The sequence below is a fragment of the Lucilia sericata genome, unplaced genomic scaffold (assembly GCF_015586225.1).
Source record: "Lucilia sericata isolate MDLA Ls3-8-SP2 unplaced genomic scaffold, ASM1558622v1 Contig000422F_arrow, whole genome shotgun sequence".
NCBI classification, from domain to species: Eukaryota; Metazoa; Arthropoda; class Insecta; order Diptera; family Calliphoridae; genus Lucilia; species Lucilia sericata.
In genome coordinates this window covers 103,768-126,037 of record NW_023994439.1, presented here as the reverse complement: position 1 = coordinate 126,037, position 22,270 = coordinate 103,768, and the positions used below count along the sequence as shown (strand labels likewise).

Genomic DNA, 22,270 nt, shown 5'->3' with positions numbered 1-22,270 from the left:
TGGGGTATGGATAAAGAAACGTTGTCAGTATGCAGCTCCAGTGTGGTCGCCTTCGCTCAGTTATATCCAGTGGAGAAACATTCAATGCTGCCTGCAAATTAACTGGGAACATCATATACACTAGGAAATGAAGGTTCTCCGAATTAAGGAACTCAATGACATGTTGACTATACAGTTCTTCCTGGGATGTTAACGAAAGAGTCATCCCAACTTTTTAATCTCACAGTTAAATGCTTTCCCGAGGCATATTAGGAAGGATCTTCGTATGTATGATGAGAACTGAAGGTCAAGGAACATAATCTCATGTTGACTAAATAGTTCCTCCTGGGGTGTTACCGCAGGAGTCATTTCACGAGGAGAACATACACAGTTATGTGCAGGATTCACTAGAGCTGTCCTCGTATACGGCAGCTTTGAAAAATATTCATAGAGATACCATCAATTTCTTGGTCGAATGTCGCACGTGGAGGCCGCCCATAGCAGGAACAGAAGAAAACTTGCCGCGGAAACCATGAACGGAATAGAGCAACATGCTAAATACCTACTGATCAAGATCACCATGATATCCACCACATATTCAACGGCTTAGCCAAACCTATTTCACTTTGGCCAATGGATATATGGACACATTCAGTTGAAATAGCTCAATTTTTACGTCTGGACATTGAAGTAGAACCCGCCAACTAGATTATTATATAGTTTTAGTTGTTACAACAATAACAGCAGGACACTGCAAGTATAGCACCCATACTAGGGGACTTGAATTACCACACAATGACTACTGTTTAAATTGACATAATGAGAAAGAAGAAAATAATTAATTGATTAACTCCTATATCACTCGAGCTTCATTAGAGAACATTCGCAATAAGTTCATAGGTCAACGATTTTATGGTGACTTGTTCGAACTATCTAGCAACAACGGGAACCTCAGAATATTGAGTTTAATCAAAGAATATGATAAATTTTCAATAGCGGGTCGTAACACATAAAGAATACGTGTTAATCATAACAACCCGCACGTCGAGATGCCCATTCTTGGTTTAACATAGATATTGATATTGCAAAAGTGACTTCATTCTCTATAAGGATTTAGAATCTATAAGGATGCAAAATTAAATTGTATAAATTATAAACGGAATAAAAAATTTATATACATATAAACGTTCTGGCGAATTCAGTTTTACACGAACTCTCTCTCGCTCTCCCAAAAGTCCTTTAATTTCATAAAAAACCTAAAAAATATTTATAAAAAACTCAAAAACTAAGTTCACAACGATCTTTGTTATATTATTTCTAATGTTTTTTGTTTTTTTTTTAATTTAATAAATTTTTCTTTAAAGCACTTGTTAAGTTAAACACTAATGATTAATAATTACTTTTTTTTAACAAAATAAAAAAATTTAAAACTTGATGAAAATTCAAATTTATTTAAACAATAAAAGTAGTGTTTGCAAATCAAAAATTAATAAATATTAATGAAACAAAAATTAAAATGAACTAAAAAAAACTGATAAATGCCATCATTTTATGGACCAAAAATAGACAAAATTATAAATATTGATATGAAATTAAAGGTAAAAAAGGAACATAATTTAATAAACTAATAAAACAAAGGACTACATTTTCTTTTATAACAAAACAAATAAATAAAATAGAAAGTTTGTTGTACAATTTAGATGAAAATGAATAAAGAAATGCATAAATATTGAAATAAATGTGCTTTAATTGTTAAAAATATATAAAACTATAATAAAGTTATAAAAAAATTGATATTAAATTTCCTTCTTTAAAATAGAAAAGTAATATATATATTAAAAATCCCCTACCTTACAGTAATAAATAATTATACAGGCCAACAAATGTTTAACAGAAAGAACAAATTATATATTTTTAAAGAAATTGCGATGAAACCACATTAATCCATATAATTTCTTTATCACATCAGATTTTCTAGATATAGTGTCGAAAGTAATGAAAATGGGGCAAAGACACCTTCGTTTATGAAAGTCCAATCTGTTAACGTTTAACGTCTATAAGTTCCAATTTGTCATAAGTTTTCCCATAAATTTCTTTTTAAATTATAAAAAAAATCTCCTTTATTTGTTGAGATATCGGCGTTTAAGCGTTTTGCCACAAAATTATAGTTGTTTAAAATTCTAGGTTAAGATAACTTGAAGTAAAAAGTAGATATAGATTTTAAAGTCGACCGATTGAACTTTCAGATGATATAAAAATGATATCGCGCTATTATTATATCTGAAAAATGAACAAAAAGTAAGTTTTTTCATGATGTAGTACATGATATCTCGAAAACCAGGGTGTAGAGAATACAAGATGACATCATTGACCCATTTTTATACATAGACTTGTAGACAGGTTTAAACCGTACGTACGGTTGTCAAACTACATACTAAAAAAATTTGACAATCGTGCGTTTGATCTCAAGTGCTGGTATGCTATGTCGAAAGCATAACGTGAGGGAGAGAAATTCAACGCAGTTCAATAATCTATAAATGTATAATATGATCTCTGGCTTTCGAATTTTTTTTTTTAAATTTGTTGGCCTGTGTTATTTATCTAAAAGAAAAATTATGCATTTGAGAGTGAGACTTAAAATAAAAAAATTCTACATAACAATTTTTTAATTATAAACCTAAAATAATAATATTATTTAAAATATAAAGAGATACAGCGATGTTAAAAAAATATATACAATACATATAGTAGAGATGTTGTTAACGAATAATCATTATTTAACAAAAAAAACTTATTTAAAGAATTGTTAAAAAAAAACAATGGAATTATTTCAAATTTGAATATAAAATCCTCATGAATAATTAATTTTTTATTAACACTTTATTTTAATGGATTTGAATATTATTAAAACGAAACTGATAATCTGCAGAAAGCTCTTAAAGCTGAATGAAAGTTGAGTTCGAATTATACGTTTAAAAAAGTTTTTAAATAATTTTCTAATCTTATAAAACAATTTTCAAAACTCATTATTCATAGAGGAACTGAGAGTTTAAATATCTATATAGAAAATAACTATTTAAATAGTTTATGTATCCGAGCAAATTTTTAACCAGCATTTATATAGAAACAAGTAATAGTTCTATATTCGGCAATGCCGAATCTTATATATCCTTCACCCTAGTGTTTTAAAAAAAGTCAATATGTATATTATTATAAAAAAATATTAAAGAAATATCAGTTGAAAAACTAGAAAATCCCCTTTTATAGATTTTCATACCAACTGGACGCTTCTTGTTTAATTCTATAAAGTGTGGACCTATAAATTATAATTCCATTAAGATGTCTGTTTACATATTTCTAGGTTCAATAATTCAGAAAATCAAAAAAGTACTATTTAATTTAAAAATAAAGTACCAGAAACTCACATTTTATAAATATTTTTATTCAATGTTTCAAGGTTTAATATAAAAAAAGTTTAAAAAATACCAGTTAAGGAACAAAAAAGTACCAAAAAATTCGCTCTTATCCCATATGTCTGATTATATGTTTCTAGGTTCAATATTGCAGAAAAAAAAACTACCAGTTGAAGAACGAAAAAGAGTATCAAAAATATTTCCCTACAGATTTTCTTCACTCAGGACACTGCATGTTTAATTTTATGTTTCCAGGTCCAATATGTATTATAGAAAATTCAAAAAGTACCCTTTGAAAATCGTAAAAGTACCAAAAGGTTCCCTCTTGTATGTTTTCATTTACTCCGGGCTCTATAGGCTTAATTTTATGTTTCTAAGTTCAATATTATCTCAGATTTTTGTTCATATCTCCATTACTAATGGACCGATTTTGCTAATTTTAAATAGCGTTCTTCTTAAAAGCCTGTTTGATAGATTTATTGAAGTTTTGGATCCCGAAGATAACTGACCTTTTAAGAAAATTGTTTTCAACAAATATACAGGTGGTCATAGTTTTACAGGGTCGCAAAAATTAAATTGTAGATATTGCAAACGGAATGAATATATGAATACATATACCCTTTCTGACGAAGGTGAAGGGTATAAAAATCGAATAACACTACTTTTGATTTTTAATATCAAATATTATTTATTTTATAAGTATATTTTTAACCCTTAACCGATGTTTCCTTGTTTTCTTTTCAACTCTATATATAACATATCAAATGATATATCTAATTAATACCTTAATGATCATAAACAAATAGCATGACTTTTTCTACGTTACCTTATTAATGAAATGACAGTTTTCCATTAATCGATTCTTAAATACATACTTAGTACTAATCTAACTATCGATACATATACTATTACATATTAATTAAACTATTCAATAATTTTATAAAATTTATTTAAACTTTTTAATTAAAACAAAAACTGATAATGCTTTAAGTGTTCTGATTAAAGACAAAACTAATAAAGATAAAAAACAATTAATTATAACCAATTTTTTGTAAACAATAACTTTGTGTTTTATTTAGATCAAAATAAATCGATTTAAGTAAATGGTCCCGGGTTCGTTCTCTGAAATGCGCGCTAAACCAGTTTGTACTTCACTAAATTGCTATACTTCTCAACAAAATTTAATTTTAGCGGACAACAAATTTTTAAACCAGAGACCAAAGTATACTTCATTACTAAGAGTGTAATCTATAGATTACACAGAGACAATCAGAAAGCTAGTCCAAAGAATTCAATACCTGGCAATTAACCTTTTCACTTAAGAGTATACAAAAGAAATACTCTCGATTACAAAAGAGAGTTAGCAGAAATGCTAGAAAATCTCAGGAACATCAAAGTAATCAAAGTCTACTATTTCATAATTACTCTGTCCAGCAATATTCACACAATCCACTTTCAAATCATATGAAGATAACCCAAACAACCACGATTCTTATTGCTGAAAATTACATTTTATTATTCCATTATCGATTTATAATACAAATTTCAAATTAATCTATAAAACCCTGACGGGGCACTAGATAGGCCTCATATGGCCTAACAGAAGCGGTGGCACCATCTAATGGCTCTTCATCGGGCAATGGACCAGGTAAAGCTTCAACACGGAAATTCTGCAAGACAGTTGTAATGAACATAAACAAATTCTGACGTCCCAAAATGTCACCCATACAACGATGACGACCAAAACCGAAAGGATTATAAGCTTCGGGTACTTTAAGGCAGCCGTCGATTAAATAACGTTCTGGTTTAAATTTATGAGGATTCGGAAAGTCCACTGGATTCATGAGCATACCGCGAAAACAAGCAATAACCATGGTGTCTTTGGGAATTTCATAGCCACTTAAGCGGGTATTACGCAAGGCACGATGTGGTATACCGAAGGTGTTGCCCATGAACATGCGCACCGCTTCCAAGACAATAGCTTCACAATATGGCAGCTTAGTGCGATCTTTCCATTCAGGCAAACGTTCGAGGCCCACAACTTCTTTGATTTCTTCAAAGGCACGTTTTTGTATTTCCGGATTACGCACCATATGCAGAAAGGCAAAGCCCAGACTTTTATTAGTTGTCTCAGAGCCAGCTAAAAACATGTCCAGACACACTGCCAGCAGTTGTTCTTCGGTAAAGGAGGCTTTACGTTCAGGATTTTCCAATTCCCTTAAGTAACTATCCATTAAATCACGGGGAATGTTATAATGCTTAAAAGTCTGACGATGATTATCCACTTCTTTGCGTAGAAATGCATATATACGTTCATGATTTTCCACAAAGGCATTGTAGCCCGAATAATTGGGAGCCACATAGCGCATAAAGGGAAAATGGCTAAACATGGCTCCCACCATATCGACGTGTTGAAATAATTCGAAAAACATTTGTAGCAAATCATTGATTTCCTCACTCTTACGATCATAACGCTTGCTCGACATCATAGACCACAAAGTGTTCAAGACATAAACCGTAAAAAGATTAACCATAGAAACTTTGACCCTCTTGCCACCTTGCTCACGCACCAAATCATTCAAATCTTCTAGTAAATGAGCTGCCTCCTGCTGTATGCCATTAACCATACCACTGCGGGCAAAACCGAAATCTTTTAAGTGACGTAAAATAAAACGTCTCTGTTCCACCCACAATTCTTCATCGGTAACAAGTATGCCTTTCTTGGAATTGAAGGTACGCATGCGATAGAAAATACCATCAGGTTTACCATCCAAGTCCTCATTAGTCATCATCTCTTGTATGGTATCCGAATAATAGGCTATAACCAATTTGTCTTTGCCTATTTTCAAGCCATAAAGTCCATAAGGATTGACATAGTGACGCGTTAGTTCATCAATCACTTTACAAAACATTCCACATTTGGCGCGCAATTGGTAAATCTGCAGGGCACAACCCACAATGGGATACCATTTTGGTCCGGGAGGAAACTTGGCCGGCTTGCGTATGTCCCAAAAAAGGAATAATAATATTAAAACCGTGCCAAATATTACGGTATAAAACATTGTACGTTATTAGTTTTAAAATAACGTTTACGTTTTGAATATGAGTTTTGTTGCAACAGTTTAAGTTACAATTTCCGCTTAAAACAATGACGTTAAAAACAAACAGCCTTTTAAGATTTCATAACAACATTATTACATAATTAACTTTGTTTACTATTTATCCACTGGTCCACTTGGAGTCAACACAATTGTTCGTTTTTGTTTTTACTATTTTCTTTAATGAACCATGTTAGCGTGTATTCGTTATATAGTTTTTCTTTTTTGCTTTTCTTTTGGCTATTTTCCCGTTTAAAAGTTATGGCTGGCTTAAAGTTTATCAATCAACTGAAGAGTTTTCTTTGGTTGCATCACAATTTATACTTGGTCAAGTGAACCAGTAAGTAAGTCTGCAGACATCTGATATTATTGCTGGTGGTAATTATCGTAGTGAGAGTGTTTTTCTTATTTTCATTTAACTTTTTGCAATTGCAGAAATTCACAAACTGTTTAGCATATTCCGAAAGCGTTAGATGCTGTTTGATCAGTTTTTTTAATCTGTGGCATCATTTTGATTTGAGGCTCATTGTCGGTTTAATAATTAATCTTAAGCGACAAAATTATACTTAACTTTTGAAATACATTATAATTTTTGAGATCTGTAAAACCGACCCTTCAAGATTTATTTATTAAGAATTTTAAGATGATTTATCTGGCTAGTAGCTCTTAGCTATAGAAGAACCTGATGGGAGAGAAATCACAAAGTATTATTTCAGATGTTTTATCCTTTAAAACCCTAGAATATACATATGTATACCCGTTGCACATTTGGGACACAAATATATAATCCAATCTCTTAATGTTTCTATTTTGATCTGTTTGTCATTGGTCGCTGTCTGAAGAAATCCTTTATATTAATATTCGATCCAGTCTTTCTGTTCTTCTGTTTCGATAGAAGAAAGGGCTTTGAGTACTTTTAGCTTCTTATTCATTGGTATATGTCTAGAGAAGTCCTAGTTGTGACTTGAATCGTCTTCAATCACCAATTTCTGATCTAAAGTTACTCTGGTACACAAATATATAATCTCTTCATTTTTCTATTTTGATCAGTTTGTAAATCATTGGTCTTTGTCTAGAGAAACCCCTAATTATATTCGATCCAGTCTTTCAATTCTTCTGTTTCGATAGTTTGTGAACCATTACTTCATTAATTTGAGAGCTATTAGTTTCATTAGTATCCGCCTAGAGAAGTCCTAGTTGTGACTTGAACCGTCCTTAATAATAAATCTAACGGCTAAATCTGAAAACGGTCGCAAAATGACTTACTCTAATAGTAACGGCGAATACCGCGACGTGAATCATTTGAATTGTTGGGTCCTACATTATTTTATTGATTACTGTTCAAACTAGTTGAGCAGATCAAAATTTAATTGAAATCCGCCTCCTAACGACATGAAGTAAAATTAAAACCTGCTGAAGTCTTTAGAATATTGAGAAAATTTGATCTAGAGACACATAAACTGATAATAAATTGTATATGATTTGACCAGAATGAAATGACTTACTCTAATAATAACGGCGAATACCGCGACGTCAAGCATTTGAATTGTTGGGTCCAACATTATTTTATTGATGTACGATCAAGTACTGTTCAAACTAGTTGAGCAGATCAAAATTTAATTGAAATACGACTCCTAACGAGATTAAGTAAAACTCTTTAGAATATTGAGAAAATTTGATCTAGAGACACATAAACTGATAATAAATTCTATATAATTTGACCAGAATGAACATAAAAGATGATTTAATGATGTGGTCCATAGAAAAGCTAGGTAATATATTTTTCATCTAATAAAACCTTAACAAAATATAACTTGCGGATGTACATACATACATTATTGCAATTTAATATGTCAAATGTGTTAAAAAGCCTTCGTCACGTTCATAGCATCAATCCAATTATCAGCAAACCGTCCAAAGTAGGGAAGTGTTATAAAGAAAGTAAAAACACATACGATGCATAAAAATGCAATTGTTGAATATAAGATAACATTTACAGACAACATAATTATAATAATTTATCAGACCTCAACATTGAAAAATAACATAAAATTGTACAATCCTTAAAACAAGCAAACACTTTTCTTGAAAACGACCGGTTAGGAAAATGTACACAAAAATCGATTATGTCACCTATTTAAACCACAACAAACTGGTTGCCAAAAAATAAAATACATAAACATTTGAAAAAATTGTTGGTCAAAATACCGGAAAATGCAAGCGCAAAGTAATGACAACAAAGAAAACAAGTGTTGAAAACTATTGTCGATTTTCCATTACGATCTCACAAACTAGACATCCATATAAAGTTCCGGTTTTATACATATGCATAATGAAACCAAAATAAGGTGGAAGAAACATAGAAAGAAACATTTTGTGGATAAAGTGGATGTTACGCATGTGTGTTGGAGGACTACAATGCTTTCGAAAGAGTTTTGAAAGAATTGATTCGTAATAAAATTAGTCCAGACTATAGACTATTATTTAGTCCAGACCATAGACTAATCTATAGTCCAGACCATGGACCAATCTATAGTCCAGACTATAGACTAATCTATAGTCCAAACTATAGACTAATCTATAGTCCAAACTATAGACTTATCTATAGTCCAGACTATAGACTAATCTATAGTCCAGACTATAGACTAATCTATAGTCCAGACTATAGACTAATCTATAGTCCAGACTATAGACTAATCTATAATCCAGACTATAGACTAATCTATAGTCCAGACTATAGACTAATCTATAATCCAGACTATAGACTAATCTATAATCCAGACTATAGAGTAATCTATAGTCCAGACTATAGACTAATCTATAGTCCAGACTATAGACTAATCTATAGTCCAGACTATAGACTAATCTATAGTCCAGACTATAGACTAATCTATAGTCCAGACTATAGACTAATCTATAGTCCAGACTATAGACTAATCTATAGTCCAGACTATAGACTAATCTATAGTCCAGACTATAGACTAATCTATAGTCCAGACTATAGACTAATCTATAGTCCAGACTATATACTAATCTATAGTCCAGACTATATACTAATCTATAGTACAGACTATAGACTAATCTATAGTCAAGACTATAGACTAATCTATAGTCAAGACTATAGACTAATCTATATTCCAGACTGTAGACTAATCTATAGTCCAGACTATAGACTAATCTATAGTCCAGACTATAGACTAATCTATAGTCCAGACTATAGACTAATCTATAGTCCAGACTATAGACTAATCTATAGTCCAGACTATAGACTAATCTATAGTCCAGACTATATACTAATCTATAGTCCAGACTATATACTAATCTATAGTACAGACTATAGACTAATCTATAGTCAAGACTATAGACTAATCTATAGTCAAGACTATAGACTAATCTATATTCCAGACTGTAGACTAATCTATAGTCCAGACTATAGACTAATCTATAGTCCAGACTATAGACTAATCTATAGTCCAGACTATAGACTAATCTATAGTCCAGACTATAGACTAATCTATAGTCCAGACTATAGACTAATCTATAGTCCAGACTATATACTAATCTATAGTCCAGACTATAGACTAATCTATAATCCAGACTATAGAGTAATCTATAGTCCAGACTATAGACTAATCTATAGTCCAGACTATGGACTAATTTATAGTCCAGATTAGTCTATAAACAGACTAATCAGACTATAAACAAATTTATAGTCCAGACTATAGACTAATCTATAGTCCAGACTATAGACTAATCTATAGTCCAGACTATAGACTAATCTATAGTCCAGACTATAGACTAATCTATAGTCCAGACTATAGACTAATCTATAATCCAGACTATAGAGTAATCTATAATCCAGACTATAGAGTAATCTATAGTCCAGACTATAGACTAATCTATAGTCCAGACTATAGACTAATTTATAGTCCAGACTATAGACTAATTTATAGTCCAGATTAGTCTATAATCTATGGTCCAGACTATAAACAAATCTATAGTCCAAACTATAGACAAATCTATACTCCAGACTATAGACTAATATATACTCAGAACTATAGACTAATCTATAGTGCAGACTATAGACTTATCTACAATCCAGGCTATTGACAAAACTATAGTGCAGACTATAGACTTATCTATAGTCTAGACAATAGACTTATCTACAATCCAGACTATTGACCAATCTATAGTACTATAACTTATAGTACAGATTATAGAATGATCTATAGTCCAGACTATAGACTGATCCATAGTATGGACTATAGTCTGATCTACAGTACAGACTATAGGCTGATCCATAGTACAGACAATAGGCTGATCTATAATATAGATTATTGGCTGATCTACATTATAGACTATGGGTTGATCTATAGTTTAGAGTACAGACTATAGTCTAGACAACTCTATAGTGCAGAATATAGACTAATCTATAGTCCAGATTGTTGACTAATCTATAGTACAGACTATAGACATATCTGTTGTATGGACTATAGACTGATCTATAGTACTGATCTGTAGTACAGACTAATCTATGGACTGATCTATCTGATCTATGAGATTGAATACTTTTAAAAATCTGCATTTTATTTCAATGGTTTGTTACAAATAAAAGAAAACAGCTACCAATGAGGATTTCTTTGCCACAATTTCAAAAAGATACATTTTTTGATTCGTGTTTAATGTAAAACTAAGCTTCACTTGTGCTGCAAACGTTTAAGGTTTCAGTTCGTATTAGCGGATTATTTAACAATTTCACGTGAAAAGTTTACGAACCAAAAACAAATGGGTTTTAGGTGAGTACTCACTAGGAATCTAACTAACAAAAGAAATAAAGAAAACTTTTTTCTAAATTAATCATAAAAAGTTTTCCATTTTCAACTTAAACAAAAATGACGGGACATTTTGTCAGACTTATGATTCTTATGGCCATGGGCTTAGGTGCCATGTATATGCTGCATTTATTGGCTCAAGATTGGAATAAAATCAGACGTCCTATACCGCCAGCAGTTACCAGATTGCTAACGGGTGCCAGTAAAAATCTAGATAATTTTATAACACGCGGCAAACGTGATCTACAAGGACAACGTAGTCAACCAAAACGACGTAAAACTCACCAAGGTAATGAAATTAAGAGAATTAACAGCACGGCTGTTACTATCGATTGGAAACGTATATTATCGCGTGATCCGTTTGAGTGTCTACAATCATTAGTTTGTCAACTTTTATCGGGTGCCGAAAAGAACTCCCATGAAGCTTTAATGATGTGTGATTTTCTAGAGGAAAATATTAGCGTAGCACCTGCAAAAATTGGACGTGCTTTTAGTCGTGGCTTAGCCTATCGCGGCCGAACGGAACGTTGTTATGAGGAGTATCCATTTTGTTGGTATTCAGCTAAAACTATGCTTAAGATGTTAAAATGGTTTTCCGATACAGTTCAAAATTAGTCATATAATTAAGATTTTATTAAATAAGTTATGTTATTATTAATTTAAATTAACAGAGTGAAATGTATATTTTATAATTTCTCGTATACCTTTAGGGATTTTTCAGTTTAATGTTTTCATTATCTTTATTTAATACATAAAATTATTTCAGAATAATTGGAATTGTAATAAGCATTACTTTAAAAACAATAAACTATGAATACGACCTTAATATATTAAGCATTTTTTAATTATTAGTGTTAGATCTGGGCTTTGAATTATAATTTTTAATATCAAATGGTATAAATGATCATTCGATTATGGTTTAAGTTGTCTATGATTAAGAAACATGTGTTTGGAAGGACCAATGTTTGAAACAATAAAATTCATTTGATCATTTTTTTTTTAAGAGATTTGTTTAATATTCAGAACTATTCTTTAAGAACCAAATTAGATTTGTAGATTTGGATGTAATTTATTGTATTAGATAAAGAATAAAATTGAATTAAGAAATATTAAATACTTACCTTTCTAGTTGTCTTGATTTGTGTTCATCCAGAATTTTCAATGGATTTGATAGATGATAAAATGAGAATTTCAATGACATTTCAAATTTTAACTTGTTTACGTTTTGATCTAGAGATTTATTGAGAAAAGAAAGTGATTACGTTAAATTGTGTTTTAAATAAAGTTTATAAAGATTCAAGTACTAAATTTATAATTCGAATTGTCTACAGTTTTGAGGAATAGTTGAAGAATTATATTCTCTTATATGAAAATAATTTTATATATAACAAGTGCCAACGATCTGGTTCCTAGTTAACACTTTAGAACTATTTAGGGAGGTTTTGTTTTTTGAGTCTTAAGCTTAAGCTTCACTTAACTTCACAGTTATAAGCCGTTCAGCCATTATATACAAGTAACATGGATCTTGTGCAAAGCAGACAGGTCTAAGTCCATTCTCCGTTAGGCTCTTCAATAGGCTATTAATCCCGATTACCCAGAGCAAAGGGGCGAAACACTTTTTCCAGATAGTTTTATCGTATATCTCGCAGCTTATCAATCTGTTCTGTATCATGTAATTGATCCAGTTACAGTGCGCCCAGTCAACATGGAACTAGTTGAAGGATTAGATAGATATTATGTTATTGAAGGCTCCTTCGATGTCAATATACAGTGTGTTATCGAAGTATTCACCTATATAGTGAACGACTTCATACTGTGCGGTCTCCAACTATTTTCCCTTTACATAAGCATGCTGCTTATATTTAAGGTCCTTGTCTGGTATTGTGCTTTTTACCAGGATGACGATTGTAGGTGTCAAATTTTTAAGTGGCGTGGCTTATCTGTCGTTAAGACTTTAGTGTCGTATAACTATCTTGAAATTTTTAATTTTTCAGTTTATGTTTTTCGTACGAACAGGATTATTAATTAAACTATAAAAAGATGCAACTCCACTTCCCTTCATAGAAAGTAATGACCCAAAGATAGGAGAGGTGAATGGAAACAGGCCAAGAGGTTTTAATCCAGAAAATATATCGATTCGATTCCCTAAAGAATGAAATATGTGAGACTCTGAGAAATGACAAATTACCCTGATAAAACCCAGTAGACTGCGAGGTTTTAGCCAAGCAATTTTTCTCTTTTCAACATTTTGTATTTTAGGATATTCGCAAATTATATCTATCTTTAGTCTGCCGGGACTATAAACTGGTGTTTACATTTCACTCTATGGCTAGTCCTTGGATGATTTGAAAAGAGGTCTAACCAGAGCGCCAGATAATCTGGTACTACGGCTGGTCTGTTGGTTGAGGTTCCTTCGGGATCCACGTTGTGGTAGAAACCTAAATCGCAGGAAGGGGTTGCTTGGTTAAAAGATTGATACACGGTGAAATATAATTTTTTTGATGAATTTCTGTTATATTTCCTAGATTCTAGGAACGGTACAAACTACAGAGCATGACTGTGGATTAATAAATTGTTGGATTTGCTCTGTTAATGCAGGGATTGGTGCTTTTTGATGGATTGACGGATGAAGTGATGGATGGAGTGGCTTAGGTGATGTACTGAACTAAGGTTTGGTTGGAGTTTACTCTAAAACATGCTCAATTTATCACAGTGGGTCTTTGTGGCCTCTGAAGTAAAGCTTGTCAATTAAAATGATCCGTGTTTCGGACTACCAATTACGTCCCCTAGGAGCACCATCTCTAGTAGTGTGGTTGGGCGACATATAAGGTTTTCCTTTGTTGGGTTAAGCTTGCTCATGACACCTATCCTTCTCCGACGGGACTACTTTGGCAAGAGATTAGATAGCTCGAGACTTGAGCAAAGTGCACGTATACTGGACCTGACATCCATATATGTACGTAAATAAGCTCAATGGGGCGGTGGTGAGTCGTTACTTTTATACTCACCCAGTGGTTGAAAAAGAACACCGTGAAATAAGGCCCTCAGGGCAGGTGTAAAGCACTTCAACAATCTTGTCACAACTACATTCGTCAGGGAGTCTGAAAGACCTTTTTAACGGTATCAGCGATGTAGACAGATGAATATATATTCGATTCATAGGTGAAAACTGCACACATATTAAACATCGGATACAAGCCAGTTTTCCAAGATGTGTTTCCTTCCCTATTCTTTCCTTTGAAAGATTGCTATCATAGAAATTCAGTAAATACTTAGCTCCTCTCGATAAACATAGTTCGATGCCATCTTACTTTGGCAGCCTTCTGTTTTTCATGGATTTAAGCTAGTTCCTTTAGCTTTTGTCCATAACAAGAGTTCACCTACTGCAGTGTCCATGATATTACTAATCTTGAAGAGACATTTTCCTTTGACCAATAACACAACGTCATCTTCCTACCTTAAGATTCATAGCCTTAGGATACCATTAACCGTTAATAGCCAAAAAATGGCGAAGAAAATCCCCCTGTGGCGTCCCTTTTGTAACGCTTCACCTAATGCAATGATGCCCTAGGTGGGAGTTTATAATTCTGCTGCTAAATATGCAGATTATCCACAGGAAGTCCTGAACCCTGAGCTCTATAAGCTAATTCCTAATATATATCGAAAATTATATTAGTGTTGTCTAGAATGGATTCTAGATGTAATGGCGACACTACTAGTTCCAATGTTGCTGTCCAATAATTCAAAGTGTTTCTTTTTCACGCTCGTTCTAGAACTAGTTCAGAATTGTTTTCAAATACGTACTTTATTTGTATTTTGTTTTCTTTGTTTTATTTCAATACAAATTTATTTTTAAAATTCATTCAAATTATGTTTGTATTACATTAATATCTTGTTTTTTTAATAATATTAAGAAAATACATATTTTTAAGCAAATAACAATTACATATTTTGCATACAATAAGTTTTCATTTAACAAAAAATAAAATTTAAAATTTTTATAATAATAATAATAAAATAACATAAAAATACATAATAACATATTTATAATACGTATTGGAATGTTAAAAGTATAAAAAATACTAAACTTAAATAAAAAAAATTGTGCATTAATTCATGGTATAAGAAAAATAGGTACTTGTTAAAGTATAACTAAAGAAATTATAAAAAATTTGTGAAACTTGCGGTGAAATATTCGAGAAGATTTAAACATTGATTTTTAAGTCATGAGAATTGGTATTTTTAATTTAGTTTTAAATAGAATATTTGTAGTTTTCTGGGATTTCATAAGCTTTAAAGTATGTATGTACTTAAAGGGAATGATCTTCTTGGATTTTGTATAACATTTAATTAAAAATGTTTATGTTTAGTTTATAATATAGTTTATGGATATAAATAGGTATGTAGGTTATGTTTATTAAGATAGATATTAAATAAAAAAAAATTCGATAATAGGAATATATATTATATGTATATAGAGAGCTATAAAATTAATTGAAATTCGCGTAGTTTTTTATATTAGAAATTATTGTTTTAAAGTAATATTTATGTTTGTTATAAACTTTAAACAATTTTATTTCATAAAAATTTCTTTGAGCCATTCGTTTACATTTAAAACTGTTTAAATTAAAAGAATTTATTCGAATTTCATTGATATAGAAAAACAAGTAGGAGGTTCTATATTGGCCGGGCCAAATTTTATATACCCATAGCATGTGTTTAAAAAGAACAGTCCATACGTATTTTATTAAAGAAATCAAAAGATGGAAACGAAAAAGTACCGAGAGTGCACTTTCTAACTATGTTTTTTTAAAAAAAGAACCAAAAAGCACGAGTTGAAGAACAAAAAAGTACCACAAATTTTAGTCCTATAAATTTTCATTCCATATATGTCTGATTCTGTGTTTCTAGGTTTAGAAAATCAGCAAAAGTACTATTCAAATGACGAAAAAAGTACCAGAAACTCCCCATTCATTCAATATGCTGCCTATTTAATTTTGCGTTTCTACGTCAAATATTATAAAATATTCAAAAAGTACCAGTTGAAGTTTTAGGTTTATTCTAAATGATTAAAAAAGTACCAATTGAAGAAGGAAAAAGTACCAAAAATTCGGTCTTATAGATTATTGTTCATTCAGGATCGTATATATTTTTAGATTCAATATTGCAGAAAAAATTAAAAAGTACCAATTGAAGAAGGAAAAAGTATCAAAAATCATTTCTCAAAGATTTTCATTCACTTTGGATTTTGAATGTTAAATTTTATGTTTCTGGGTTCAATATTATAGAAAATTCAAAAAATACCTTTTGAAGAACGAAAAAGTACCAAAAAGTCCCCTCTTATTTGCTCTCATTAACACTACATGCTTAATTTTATGTTTAAGGTTCAATATTAAAGAAAATTCAAAAAAGTACCTTTTAAAGAATAAAAAAGTACCGAAAAAAGTAGTATTAGATACTAGAGTTACAAATAATACCCTTAAAACTTTTTTCCATCACTGATTAATTTCCCACACACAGTTTTCCATCTCTGCAGGGATGATTTTGGCTTTATTAAAACAATAACAAAACACGGCTTTTTATAAACAAGCAAACTAAATACAAGAACAACGTTTACCATATTAAGTTGTTGTTGTTGTTTTTTCTATGTGTCAAAACATGCACAAAAATGTTCAGTTTTTGAAGAAATTTTCAGAGGTTATCTCGGATTTTTGCTCATATCTCCATTATTTATGAATCGATTTTACTGATTTTAAATAGCGATCTTATCGAAACCATGTCTGATAGAACTATTAAAGTTTTGGATCCCCAAGATATCGGAGGTCTTCAGAAAATTGAATTCAACAAATATACAGATGGACAGACGGACGTACTACTTAATCGTGGAAAAATTAAATTGTAGAAATTACAAACGGAATGACAAACTTATCTCGAAGTTGAAGGGTATAATTAAGGAGTAAATACTTAACAGCTCATGGTAAAAATTACTTCAATTTATTTGAAAATCTATTTCAAATAATCTAGAGAAAATATTTAAAACATTAACGATGATTTTAGTTTTGGCCCCAAACTAAAAACTTATTTTAAATTTAAAAAACAGTTTTATAACAAATACAGCCTCAAAGATATTAAATAATTTCAGCATAATAAGGTGCATAAATAAAGTGTGATATTTAGTTTATATGCATATAAATATAATAATTATTATGTTAAATATATTATTGTTCATAAAGCGAGTATACGATTACAAGAAAATATTTTAGTTTTTTGTAGAAATTTTTGAGACAAATATGTTGTTTACAAATATTTATAAGATATTCTCAATATAAATAAGCCCATAATTATTGTGCTTGCTTATTATAGAAAAGAAAGAGATATAGAGAGATTATTACACAGTTAATAAACTGTTAAAATATATGTAAAGTAAAAACTATAAATTAAGGCCTTTAGGCTTAAATTTGAAAATAATTATAAAAGGATTAAAAAGTAATAATATTTGAGATTCTTAAACTATATAATTAAATATACATGAAAAGCATTTTCAAAAAATAAATTAAAGTTTTAGTTTAAAACTAAAGGAAAAACTATGACTTTTTTCATGTTGCTTTGTAAATTCATTATCACTGTAGATGAGTGTGTATATGTGCGTTTTCATTATTGCTTTTTTACTTCATAAAATAGTATAAAATTCATATGTAGGTACAACCCTTTAATTAAATTAAAACGAAAACATAAAATAAAAACTTACTAAGACTTTTGTTTGTGCTCTGCTTCTTCACCTTGACGCATAGTAATATTAGTGACATCTTTAACTATCATTTCAGCCACCTGCCAGGCAATTTCCTCTTGTACATTATCATCCGGTAAATGTACCAATTTACGCATAGCATTTTTGATTTTATTACCCTGTAAGGTTAAAGACCAATTGTGATTTGATTTCAATGAAGAGTGTTGTAAAGCATCTGAGGGTGAGATAAAATCTCGTTCATAACGTCCTAAAGAGTTGACACGACCAAATTTTAAATTATTGCTATTAGAACGATGCCATAGTAAATCGGGATTGGTTAATTGTGAGGAATCAATATTTAAATGGAATTGTTTCAGATGTGACGAATGACTATTGGAATCCATTGAGGCTAATAGGGTGTTATGCTGTGATATGGGTAATTTCTTATCCAACGTACAATCCGATAAGGTTTTACGATGCCGATTAGAGGTTTTATCACTAACACAACGACGCAAAGGTTTATGCAGGTTTTGTAACTGATTAAGATTTTCTTTAAGTTCCTTGTCCTCCTCAATACGTGTTTTCAGTTCATTTAAATAGTTGGCAAATAATGAAGATTTTAAAAATAATTTCAAATATTTACACTCCAAATATTTTGCTGCCACTTTTAAAGGCAAATCGAAACAGTAAAACACTAAACCCTCGGTACAAATGCAGGCCTCAACATGAGATCTTAATTTATTGGAAGACCATAGTTTCACCTCATTTTGTAAAGAGAAAAATTTCTCATAAATAATCATGGCATCTGATTGGGCCTCCTTCTCATTGCGTATTTGTGATTCCTGAGACAAATAACTTTTACGATAATTTATGGCCGAAGACCAAAAATCTAAACAGTCTCTTTCCTGATGCTGTTCCAAATATTCCATCAAATAGAATAGTGTCACCTCACTGTGTAGAATATCATTGATATTTAAGCTATGGCCCTGTATTAGTTCAACACAATATTTTGCATAATAGGTACTTTGTAGAAAATCATTTAGGTATTCCTTTTCCAGTTGGCTGAGTATGAATTGTTGAGCCTCTGTAAAACAATCCGAAGTAATGGCACGGTTTTCTTCTTCCTGTTCGTTTTTGCATAAAATCAAGGAAATTTTTGATAATATATCCACCGGTATATCAATATGCTGCTGTGCATTTGCTATTAAATATTTCTGATATATTGTTAATGCATCCTGTACACTGGCCATCGAGATTACCACAGATTCGGAATGTTCGGTGTAGTTACTGGTTAAACTGCAGAGTGACAGTTCTGAGGAAGCTTTAATGTTACTCTTATCATTACATTTAGTTAGTTGTTTATTTGTTTCAGCGTAAATTTGTGATTTTTCATCATCGGTTAAGGGTTTGCGCATAGTTAAATCGCATAATGTTTTTAATTCAGGTACAAGACTGTTATCATTATCGCATCTGTCTTCTCCAGCGGCACAGGCTGCAGCTCCCGCTGCCACAAGCGTTTCTCCAAAATCATTACGCTGCTGCTGTTGTTGCATTATATGATCATCTGTATCATTATTACTAGCTGTTACTGGTGTCATTTCCGTTGGACCATCGTTTAACGTTGTCTCCTCGGGTATTTGTTGTGAAATTAGTTTGTGTTTTTGCTCTTTACGCAACTGTGCTAAAGCTGCATTTTTGAAATTTTCTGTATCTAAATAGAATTTGATTAAAGGCAAAGCATTATGTTTTTCTAAATATTGAACGAAATAACTGAGGCAATTTGGTTCATTGACTATGGAGGTGACAGACATCGATAGGCGAGAATGATATTTGAAAATATCTGGAAAAAAGATGTATCGAAAAATTTAATAAATTAATTTACTTTACAATTATGTATATATACTTTGAATAATGCAGTAATTCAGACTAGTTCAGTTCTAGTTCAAATCTAGTTCTAGTTCAGTCCTAGTTTAGTTCTATTTCAGTTCTAGTACTGTTCTAGTTTTAGTTCAGTTCTAGTTTAGTTCTATTTCAGTTATAGTTCAGTTCTAGTTCAGTTCTTGTTCAGTTCTAGTTCAGTTCTAGTTCTGTTCTAGTTCAGTTCTAGTTCAGTTCTAGTTCTAGTTCTAGTTCAGTTCTAGTTCTATTTCATTACTAGTACAGTTCTAGTTCAGTTCTAGTTCAGTTCTATTTCAGTTCTAGTTCAGTTCTAGTTCAGTTCGAGTTCAGTTCTAGTTCAGTTCTAGTTCAGTTCTAGTTCAGTACTAGCCCAGTTCTAGTTCAGTTCTAGTCCAGTTCTAGTCCAGTTCTAGTTCAGTTCTAGTTCAGTTCTAGTTCTAGTTCAGTTCTAGTTCAGTTCTAGTTCAGTTCTAGTTCAGTTCTAGTTCAGTTCTAGTTCAGTTCTAGTTCAGTTCTAGTTCAGTTCTAGTTCAGTTCTAGTTCAGTTCTAGTTCAGTTCTAGTTCAGTTCTAGTTCAGTTCAGTTCTAGTTCAGTTCTAGTTCAGTTCTAGTTCAGTTCTAGTTCAGTTCTAGTTCAGTTCTAGTTCAGTTCTAGTTCAGTTCTAGTTCAGTTCTAGTTCAGTTCTAGTTCAGTTCTAGTTCAGTTCTAGTTCAGTTCTAGTTCAGTTCTAGTTCAGTTCTAGTTCAGTTCTAGTTCAGTTCTAGTTCAGTTCTAGTTCAGTTCTAGTTCAGTTCTAGTTCAGTTCTAGTTCAGTTCTAGTTCAGTTCTAGTTCAGTTCTTGTTCAGTTCTTGTTCAGTTCTATTTCAGTTCTAGTTCAGTTCTAGTTCTAATTCAGTTTAAAAAAACCTGACGACATTCATAACTTTGACTATACATAATTAATAATTTTCCATTTTAACTAACAAAACAAAACATGAACATAGCTAACTCATTACAACATACATATGACATTTAATAATTATCCCCCACTCATTAGTTACGTGATTTTAATTAAAAATTTACCTTCATCAAATTCAACAATTGAATTTAAAGCCATTACAGAATTAGCAGCGGCAGCAGCACCTACGACATGATTATTAGCAATACCGCTCCCACCATTGCTAAGTGCACCTAAACTTAAAGCTCCGTAACTGACAGCATCTTCTTCTGTTGTTGGTGTAGTTAGTAAAAGGCCTAAATTAGCCAACTCTTCGAGAAAAACTTCATCACAGAAACTGGAAGTTGAACGTAATGAATGACGCTTTACAGTGCTGACAGCAGAAGATGAGGTTGATAAATCATCTAAAGTGCCAGCACTATCAGTTTCATCAACAATACTATTTATAACACTGTTGTTTTTATTGTGATTCGAGCCAAAGTAGTGGTCATTTTCATTAATATTTGAAGAACCAGCACGACCTAAAAAGTCAAAAATATTAAACAATTACAAAATTAATAATACCTGCCATAAACCTGCAATTAATTAAAACAACAACAACAATGTTAATAAAGAATTTCAACTATTTCTTTTTTTATGATTGACACCAATTATTTATTTATTCTTTCTTTTGCTGACCATCAATTTTTTATGGCTGTTAGCAGAGAAGTCTCTGTTCTGCTGGCTGTCGTCTCACAGTATTTTTTGATTATTAAATTTGCCTCATTGTTGTTGTAATATTTGGGAGACACCAATAACAACAAACACACAAAAATTTTACTTACTTTTCTGTCTTTTGAAATATTTCAACATTTTTTACTTTCATTCGTTGTTTATTTGAGGAATTTTTTATTTATTTCCTAATTTTAATTACATTTATTTGCGTTTTCTTTTGTTTGGAAAATAAATAAGTAATTGTAATATTCTTTTATTTGTTTTGCAAAATTTTGTACACAATATTTTTTGTTTTCTATGACCAATGCACTAAAAAATAAATAAATTTCTCCGAGACGTAAATATCTGCTGCTTCTTGTCAAATATAAGTATTCACTATAAATGATTAGCAACTACGATGACATGTAAGGAAATGATAGTGATGCCGTATTGGTAAATAAGTTATGTATAATTATTTTCAATAAAGTAACGGTTCTTATGTTTCTCAGTTAATTTGCAAATAACTTGCTGATAAGGGTTTTCAACCCTTTTATTCATTGACACTGCCTTACCCATGAAACTGCTTTATCGAGATATTCGTTAAATGTTTAAATCATTTTTTAAATAAATACCACGTTTTTTTAGAGGGTTTAGAACATAAAATTATGTTTTTATTGATAATATTTAATT

The 22,270-nt window shown here is 31.1% G+C and overlaps 3 protein-coding genes across 5 annotated transcripts; 1 reads left to right on the top strand and 2 right to left on the bottom strand.

Moving 5' to 3' along the window:
• Positions 1–4,942: 4,942 nt before the first annotated feature.
• Positions 4,943–6,454, bottom strand: LOC119604740 (probable cytochrome P450 303a1). Its single transcript, XM_037957547.1, has one exon. The coding sequence runs from the start codon at positions 6,452–6,454 to the stop codon at positions 4,943–4,945; it is 1,512 nt and encodes a 503-aa protein (XP_037813475.1).
• A 4,821-nt stretch (positions 6,455–11,275) lies between these two features.
• LOC119604726 lies at positions 11,276–11,937 on the top strand. The gene is made up of 2 exons (XM_037957531.1): positions 11,276–11,286; positions 11,403–11,937. Exons 1-2 carry the CDS (start codon positions 11,276–11,278, stop codon positions 11,935–11,937), a joined length of 546 nt encoding a protein of 181 aa, XP_037813459.1.
• A 597-nt stretch (positions 11,938–12,534) lies between these two features.
• Positions 12,535–21,964, bottom strand: LOC119604739 (A-kinase anchor protein 10, mitochondrial). 3 transcript variants are annotated; one of them, XM_037957545.1, is made up of 4 exons: positions 21,712–21,964; positions 21,013–21,408; positions 18,071–19,889; positions 12,535–12,552 (listed from the first exon to the last, which is right to left on the bottom strand). In XM_037957545.1, coding segments are annotated over exons 1-4 (2,244 nt in total). In that variant the 5' UTR covers positions 21,740–21,964; the 3' UTR covers positions 12,535–12,551. The 3 variants fall into 3 exon arrangements, with proteins under 3 accessions (XP_037813473.1, XP_037813471.1, XP_037813472.1); XM_037957543.1 differs by lacking the exon at positions 12,535–12,552 and adding an exon at positions 15,357–17,990; XM_037957544.1 differs by lacking the exon at positions 12,535–12,552 and having other exon boundaries at positions 15,357–19,889.
• Between the last annotated feature and the right edge of the window lie 306 nt (positions 21,965–22,270).

Excerpts from the sequence above, each read along its gene's own strand:
- LOC119604740 (XM_037957547.1), bottom strand. The coding sequence starts at position 6,454 with ATGTTTTATACCGTAATATTTGGCACGGTTTTAATATTATTATTCCTT.
- LOC119604739 (XM_037957543.1), bottom strand. The coding sequence starts at position 21,739 with ATGTTGAAATATTTCAAAAGACAGAAAA. Across the intron at positions 21,409-21,711 it reads ATATTTCAAAAGACAGAAAA|GTCGTGCTGGTTCTTCAAAT; the intron begins GTAAGTAAAATT and ends TTGACTTTTTAG. Across the intron at positions 17,991-18,070 it reads GAGCACAAACAAAAGTCTTA|TAAAAAAGCAATAATGAAAA; the intron begins GTAAGTTTTTAT and ends TATTTTATGAAG.